The 8466-nt window shown below is 43.9% G+C and overlaps 1 protein-coding gene across 1 annotated transcript in view; it reads left to right on the top strand.

Moving 5' to 3' along the window:
• The first annotated feature begins 1903 nt into the window (after positions 1-1903).
• Positions 1904-8466, top strand: part of Cat (catalase) — a 32690-nt gene continuing 26127 nt past the window's right edge. Inside the window, exon 1 of the mRNA XM_052183104.1 lies at positions 1904-2079. Coding sequence (XP_052039064.1) covers positions 2014-2079 — 66 coding nt within the window. The 5' untranslated portion in view covers positions 1904-2013. The remainder of the gene's footprint in view (positions 2080-8466) is intronic.

Below are 8466 nucleotides of genomic sequence, written 5' to 3'. Positions count from 1 at the left end.
GCGGGCTCTGGAGATGAGTGGACAGGACTGGAATTTTGACTGTGTCTATCGGTAATTGTGTGGCTTTGAGCAAGTTCTTTATTTACCCTGCTGTACCTCAGCTTCCTAGGCCATTTAATAATCACAATATTAGTATATAACTTACAGTGCTGCTGGGTCAACTAGGCAAATATGTTAAAAAAAAAAAAACCAAAAACCTAATAGTCAAACAGTCCCTGACATATAGGAAGTACTCAAGGAGTTCTAACTTAAAATCGGTGTCACATTTAATTAACGAATTAACTGTATATGTGTATAAGTGTAATAATAGTCAGGGACAAACTTTTGGGAGTCAGTTTTGTCCATCTATCTTGTGGGGCCTGGGTATTTTAAATTCAGGTTGTCAGGCTTGGCAGTGAGTTCTCCTATCTACTGAGCCATCTTGCTAGCTCCATATCTTCTTATTTTTATTTATTTTTCCTTCTTGTGGTGGGGCCTCACATATGCTAGGTGAGTACTCTATCACTGAGCTATATATAGTCTCAGCCATGTGCATGAGTGTGTGTGTGTGTGTATGTGGGTGTGGGTGTGTGTGAAGACATTTGACTGTTGGTTCTTTTCTTCTACCTTATGGGTCTTGGGGATTAAACTTTGGGTTCTAGGCCAGGCAGTAAATGACTTTCCCCACTGATCCATTTTGCTGGTCCCATGGGTCTTTAGATATGATAGTCACTGCCTTTTTGGGCTTCACATTCTAGGGACAGTGTAGATGTAGGTATAGCAGAAGACACTAAACAAACGACACAGTGAATGATACGTTTACAATTGTGTTAAGAACAATATAGGAAAAATACCGTTGATAAGATGAATTTGTGACCTTTTTCCCAAGGGACTGCAAAACTTACAATTTTACCAGTTCCTGTTACCACATCTTTGTCAAATCAAGAACAAACTTTGAAATGTCCTCAGTCACATACCTGCAGCCCAAAATCAAGGTGAAAGCTGAGAATGTTTAATTTGAAAATGATGGCAACTACACATGTGTATCAAGGTGTTTAAAGATAAATTCTAGCAACTGAGAGAAAGTATTCAACCTATTGATTAAAAATAAGCTACAAAGTCACCAAATATTTACACACATTAGTAAATGTTTTACTTTCTAGTTTAATTTTTTTTTTTTTTTTTTTTTTTTTTTTTTTTTTTTTTTTGAGACAGAGTCTCGATTCCCAGTCTGGTCTCAAAGGAGCTATTTGGCTTCTGATCTCCGGAGGGCGCGAGTAACAGCCTGCATGATTCTGGCGATTAAACTCAGGACTTTGTGCGTGCTAGACAAACATCAACCTTCTGAGCCACATCCTTAGACCCAACACAGATCCCTCTCTCCCCAAAGACAGAGGAGAGCTTTTCAGTATTCTTCCGCTGTGTCCGGGGAGAAAATGGAGGAGCCTGTCACCGCAGTCAATACAGGCCACTTAGGCACAGTGGGCCAAGTCACAAGTCAGATTTTTCCCTCTCACAGAGGAGTTCCGCACCTATCTGTAGTAAGATTAAACCGTTTCTGAGTGTTTTTACAGTAAACTATTGGTATACAGCTTGGTAAATGATAATCTGAGTGAGAACAGGAAGAAAAAGAACCACCCACCAATTAGTAGCAAACAAAAGTAAGCAAAGTGAGAAAACTTTGCACAGAGGAATTGGACCCTGAGCTGTGACTCTCAGAGGTCAGAGAGCACCGGCAAGGTCCCAGCACCGCCTTTCAGTCCCCACCCGCCTCCCCAGCGTCTTCCTATGCCGGGGTCCACCTCCCGGAGCCCCACTTCTTGCCCCACCTCCCTTCCAATCCCGTCCCTTTTAGAGTTCCAGTGGCCAATCAGGAGGCGGCCATCCCAGGTGGGGGGCGGGCTGATTGGCGGAGCTTGAAGTCACCACTCCAACGGGCCTGGCCAACAGGATTGCCTACCCCGGGTGGAGACCGCGCGCGCCCGTCCTTCCTGCCCCACGCTCCGCAGCTCTGCAGCTCCGCAGTCCTACACCATGTCGGACAGCCGGGACCCAGCCAGCGACCAGATGAAGCAGTGGAAGGAGCAGCGGGCCTCGCAGGTACAAGTGTTCCCCAAAGCCTCACGATAAAGTGGGCGACGGCGAGTAACGGCGCGGGCTCCCCCTGGGTGGCCAGCGCTGGGGCTGCACCGCTGGCTCTGCTCTGGTGGCTGCTTTCTGTCCCACAGACCATTCCATTCTGCGGAGAGGGGATGGGGCTGCCGGCCTGCAGGACTTGTCGCTGGCAGCAGGGGCCGGGTGGATGGCTCCGAGTTTGGCATTTGTGCCAGCTGGGACATAGGTCACAGCTTGAGGGAGACATGGAGTCGCCTGGGCGAAGTGGCAGAGAGCCACAGCTGTGAGCCAGGAAGTTGGAGCCAGCTCCTGCTTTATGTTTGTGGAATCTTAGATCTGCACGCATTGATGTTTGGGAGGTACCCGAGCCTGTGCCTCCAGCATCATCCATGGTGACATGCAGAACACACAACATTCAACGATTAAATAAAAGCCTTTTCACATCCATTATTTCATTGGCACTGAGGAGCATCAGACCTGGTATTTTAGAACTGGCAATGACATTAGACAGTAATCAACGCTTTGATTCACAGAACTTTGAGTGCCAGCCTGTATGTGCTAACAGAGCACCACAGTGCTGGATGAGGTGTACAAATATTCCTGTGAGATAAGACCACACCCTGGAGAAGTTTAGAGTCAACACTGAGAGCCAACTTGTGTAAACAGATGATTACCATTTAGTTCCCATTGCAGACTAGCTGTGCAGTGTAGATTGAATGTGGTTGGCTGCAAGACATCCCAAGCAGAAGACATTGTCTGTATAGACCATGGGGATTTCAGTAGACTTGGTAGGGACGATCCTGGCCTGGACATCTTAGAGAGGTTGGAGTAGATGATACTGCACGGCCCCATGGCTTCTGGTTAGCAGGGCAGGGGTGGGGGTGAGGGTGAGGGAGACTTCCCCCTTGCTCTTCCTTAAAACCCTGCTTTTGTTGGTGAACTGAGAGATCTGTGTTTGGTGTTCATGGACCGAGTTTGGGGAAATATTGCTATTTTTCTCTAAGCCCTTGCCCCTATTGGCCTTCATTATTTACAACTAGGTGTGCTAAGTTTTTTTTTTTTTTTCCTGAGTTCTTCAAGAGAACCAGAGAATCACAGAGATGTAACTAAGGACATACAGCTAGTCAGTGGTAGAGGCAAGATTAGAACCGAGCTCCTTAGAACCTAGGGGCACCCAATGGTTGCTAAAGCCTGCTTCATGCTGTCACAAATACCTGTGTACTGAGAAACATTTGGACCGTGTAGTGAGTATTTTTTTTTTTTTTTAGATAATAAAATACGCGTGTTCTTAAAGGTGTTTGTCCTGTTTATTCTGAGACCAGTCTGTTTGGGGAAATCATTAAGTTGCTCTCTCCTCATTCATAACAACTCCACGCTCCGTGTATGTCACCTATTGTTGGTGATTCTAATGTTTTCTCCCTCAATTTGTGCTACTCTGAATAAACATTTCTAGGAAGGGAGCTCCCACACCTTCTGGAAGGAGATTAGCATGTGCTATGTAGCCTAGATACGCTGAATGCTTGATTATGAAAAGGGTTGAGAATTCAGAAATACCGAAAAGAACTTCAGTGTCCTAACTGAAAAGAGACCCAAGTGTCCACTTCCTGTATTGTGCAATGACCTCTTTTATACGATTATCCATCTCCCTATCCCTTCATTCATCCAGGAAATTAGTGATGCTTTTTAAGTGTATCTCCTCAACTATACTTTATACCTGAAGACTTTGGGGATGTGAATGAAGAGTGGGGTGTGCATGTGCAGGCTTACAGTGCTATTTACATACAGTGGAGCATAGATTTTTGTGTTCTGTTCAACAGGGTTTAATACACACAAAAACAAATGCATCCTGAGCCTGTATCAAGGTATCCGAGGCTGGACTGAGGAGATGGCTCAGTGTGCAGTGTTCTCTGTTAAAGTGGGAGGCTATGAGTTTGAATCCCCACAATCCATGTAAACCCTGCTGTGGTAATGTGTACTGGGGAGTCCCAGTGCTCCTTTGTGGAACTGCGAGACAGACAGGAGAACATCTAGATGTTCACAGGCCAGCTAACCTGCTGTACACAGTGGAAAATCACCATAAGCAAAGTGCAAGGTGAGGACTGACACCTGAGGTTGTCCTCTGACTCTCACACACTGAATGCACACACACACACACACACACACACACACACACACACACACACTTCAGTGTGTCCAGTGGGAATCATTGTTCTGAATGGTTTAACCGTTGATTTATGGGGTTTTGTATAAAGCTCTTTTTGTTGTTCAGTGAAAATGCTTTCTTGTGCCCTGTACCCGCAGTTAGATTTTTCCACACTATGCAGTACTTTGTTATGAGATTAGACCACTGTTTGTTTATATGATTGCTGGGCACCTGGGTTATTTCCAAGTTTGGATTATTATGAATAAAGTTGATACGAAAACTCTTGTTTAAAAAATTATTTATTTATTTATTTAATGTATATGAGGACACTGTAGCTGTCCTTAGACTCAGCAGAAGAGGGCATCGGATCCTATTACAGATGGTTGTGAGCCACCATGTGGTTGCTGGGAATTGAACTCAGGACCTCTGGAAGAGCAGCCAGTGCTCTGAACCGCTGAGCCATCTCTCCAGCCTGATAAGAAAACCCTTATACCAGTCATTTTATGCACCCACACTTTGATTTTTCCTAGCTGAATGTGCTAGCACATACCTGTGATTCCAGTCCTAAGGATGAGGCAGTTGGATTACCAGTTTGAAGTTAGCCTGAGTTTCATGGCATGAATCCTGTCCTAATAAATAAGACAAAACCCCAAACTACTGGGATTATAGGATTTACTGAGTTATAGGATAGGGCCAATGTCTGGTTTAGGCGCCAACTGCACACTCATCTTCCAGAGTGGTTGCATCATTTTCCACATCTATCAACATGGGATTCTGGGTGCCTTGTTTCCTATCAGTTTTTGGTCTTGCCAGACTTTTAGTCAGTTATTGGTTTTAATTTTCTTCGCAGTAACAGACTGGAGATGTTGAGCATCTTCTCAGAAGCCTGCTAAGTATCTGTTCCAGTGTAACCTGTTGGTGTCTCTTGTTTGTCGTCTCACTGTTGATTCGTGACCCTCATTTTAAGTTCTGTCTTATGTAGGCTAAATGCTGTAATCATGGTGTCCAACATACAAAATAGTGTAAACACATCAGAAATTTCTTCCTTTTCTGTATTGTTCAGAGTGGTTTGAGGTTGAAAGAAGCAGGGATGTTTTGTCCCTTGTCATTACTGAGGACCTCAGCTGAAGGAAGCTTCTGGTTGGTTAGCACAAGGTTTTATGTACTTGAAGCACGGCGCTGGAGAGAAGGCTCAGTAGTTAAGAGCTCTTGCTTCTCTGGCACTGGACTGGGTTACCAGCACTCACTTGGTGGCTCAAAATGGTTTGTAGCTCTAGTTACAGGGATCTGACACTTATAGTGCCTATACACGTGTGACACAAGACAGTGACACACACATAAAAATAAGTATTTTTTGTAAAAAATTCCCACTAAAGGACTTGAGGTGTCAGTATTCAGCCACAGAAATGTTAAGTGTATGGAGAAGGGTATTTGGGAGGGTTTGGGGTCAGGTTCACTTCTATTCAAGCTGCCTTTGCTGGGCCTCTGTTATGGGCTAAGTATAGGGGAATCTGGGAACTGTGGTCTCTCTCTGTGTCTAGGAAGTCACATTATTATGTTGTCTGAGATACACATTTCATGTTTCCTGGAAAGCTATCCATGTGTTTTCTATTTATGTGATGAGTCAACAGACACAATCTCTTTTTAAACACTTGTTAGTTATATTTTTATGACAGTAAAATATCCTTTTTTAAAAAAAATTTTTACCGGAGCTATAAATGTTGGAAGTGCCAGTATTCTGTAATCTCCCCTCTTAAGTCCCGGATGTCCAGAGTTGAATGGATCCTTCTTTGGCCTCAGAACCGGAGTGTTCTGGTGAGAACAATTTACAAAATGGAGCCTTCTTGCGGGCAGATGTTGCTGACAACTGAACCGGGAGCTTTGTGAACTTTGATTATTAAGCAGAGAATCCAGTGTCTTCATGGGCTTGACTTAGGCCTACCTAAAAACTTCTCTCTTCCTCTCAAAAATATATCAAAGAGATAATTCTGCAGGTATCCTCAGAAGTTTGCCTGGAACTGAAATAGGAGTTTTGTCACCCACTGCTCAGACCACATGGGCTCTTCCTTTGGTATTCCCAGGTTTAATAATAAGAAGTCACCTCTGCTCACTGGAGAATCTGAACACCAGAGTCTTGACTCTATTCTGTCCCCTTGTTATCGGTTCTTAGCCTGCCTGTCTTGCCAGGGAGTTTTCTATGAGAGAATGTTCTTTTGGGGGGTTAGCCCTGATAGTGAGCATGCTGGTGTCACGGAGCCCACGCGAGGGGCAGGAGAGGGGTGGGTGGGGAGCAGTTGAATTAACCTGGATGAGATCTCTTGTCTCATGCAAGCAGGAGGAGCGGAACTGCCTAGTCATGGTGTGTCAGCAGGAGAGACATGGGCAACGGAGTCACATTTCTCTAAGTCTTTGTCTTAGCCAAGGTCTAGGCTCTTCTATGTTTTCTCTCCAGGTTAGAAAGCAGGAACTGATTGTAAAGTGTGAATCAGAAAATATTAAGTGTAAATCAGAAACTATAAATACATGGTTATCAGTTTTGTTATTAGTTTCCTTTTTTTTAAGTACCCCAATCCTGCCGCTTCTAATAAAAAAGAAAAGGAATCTTTTTCATCTGTAGATGATCTGTCCTTCAGTTCTTAAGCCTTTCTTTCCAGAGTCTCCCTCTGTTCTCTGCCTTTTGAAAACTTGTACTAGACCAGTCATGGTGCTAACAAAATTTTGATCTGGTTTCAAGAGAGAAAACACTTTTTTTGGCAGTTCCTGTTTTGTCCTTTGGCAAGTTTGATCGTTATACAGGATTATTCTAAATGTTTGTAATTATTGAAAACTAGCAGCTGTGTTTTGGTTATGCAGCAGTAAAAGTGAATTCTTGAGATCTTAGCAACTACTGTGACCTGTTTACTACCTACAAAGAAGATAGTATAGCCTTGCTTGACAAAACTTTCTCATGTGTGTAACTGAGTGACTTTATTCCGTCTGACCTTAGAGTCCTGGCTTGGCGAGTGTATAACCTGACATAATTTTTCTCCAGAGAAAAAGCTTTTCCCTGGAATTAACAATGATCCATTAGTTCTCTTGGAAACCTTTGCTCTTTCCTTCTGCCCTTGGCCCTCCAGACCTACAGTTATTGAGCGCCATGGGTCAGCAGTTCTTTGCTAGCTAGTCAGCTACTTTAGAGTTGTGCCATGACTCCGTGTGATCTTAGCATAGGCCTGTGGATAGTATCAGAATCAAAATGGAGCTGCTTGTGTCAAACCTTAGTAATGGCAACCAAAAATCGTAATGAAGCTCAGAGATTGTGAAGAAGGGACCTCATGCATATTCGCTGGGTAAGAATCATGGACAGAAGAGTCAGTTTAACCCCAACCCACACAAAGACCACTGTGCGCTTCCACAGAAAATCTTCTGTAAGAACATCTGTCCGACAAATGGATGTTCAACTGTGGACGATTGCTACCCTTGCTACTGATCCTGACAGCTGCAGAGTATTGTTTCACAGTGATTTACACAATCGCCTTCCCTTATTCTTTTATATGGTGTTTTCTTGTCCCCTTTTAAAAACACCAAGGCAACTATTCCATATTGTGGTTCTGTTACTCCAAAATAAATGCAGCATTCTTTAGAGTCTATGTTCATATTCAGATTAACAGGCCATAATGGCTGCAGATGGAGTAGCAGTTGTGAGGCCGTGGAGACCGTCAGTACACCGTTTCGTTCTAGCAGTCTCCATTTATGCCCTTCACAGAGCACATAGATTCAGGGCTGGAGAGGTGGCTTGGTGCTTACTCTGTAGGTGTGAGGGCCAGAGTTCAGATTCACAACAGCCGCATAAGTGCCAGGAGAGAGATGAGACTCCCTGGGTTAAGCTGGCTAGCCAGACTGGTTGAATTGGTGAGCTCTGGGCCCAGGGGAGAGACACTCCCTCAGTGAATAGGGTAGAGAACCGTGGAGAAATAAACTCTGGCTTTCATACACACATGCATACAAATGGACCCACATTCATGGGAACTGACTGCACACATGTAAAACACACACACACACACACACAGTTTCATGTTTTTGTACTCTTAGATTTCACTGCTCTTATGATATATTGCTTAACCTTTTATCAAGTAGTTACTTATTCCATATTTTCATATCTTATTTAGTTCCTCATTGAGTACCCTTGGTGGCCCACACAGTGTAATTTAGGCAATGAATATGGCAGAATGGGAACTCACTTTTGCCTC

This window comes from Apodemus sylvaticus, chromosome 5 (genome assembly GCF_947179515.1).
Source record: "Apodemus sylvaticus chromosome 5, mApoSyl1.1, whole genome shotgun sequence".
NCBI classification, from domain to species: Eukaryota; Metazoa; Chordata; class Mammalia; order Rodentia; family Muridae; genus Apodemus; species Apodemus sylvaticus.
The sequence above is the reverse complement of the archived record's forward strand: the minus strand, read 5'-3'. Positions and strand labels throughout refer to the sequence as shown.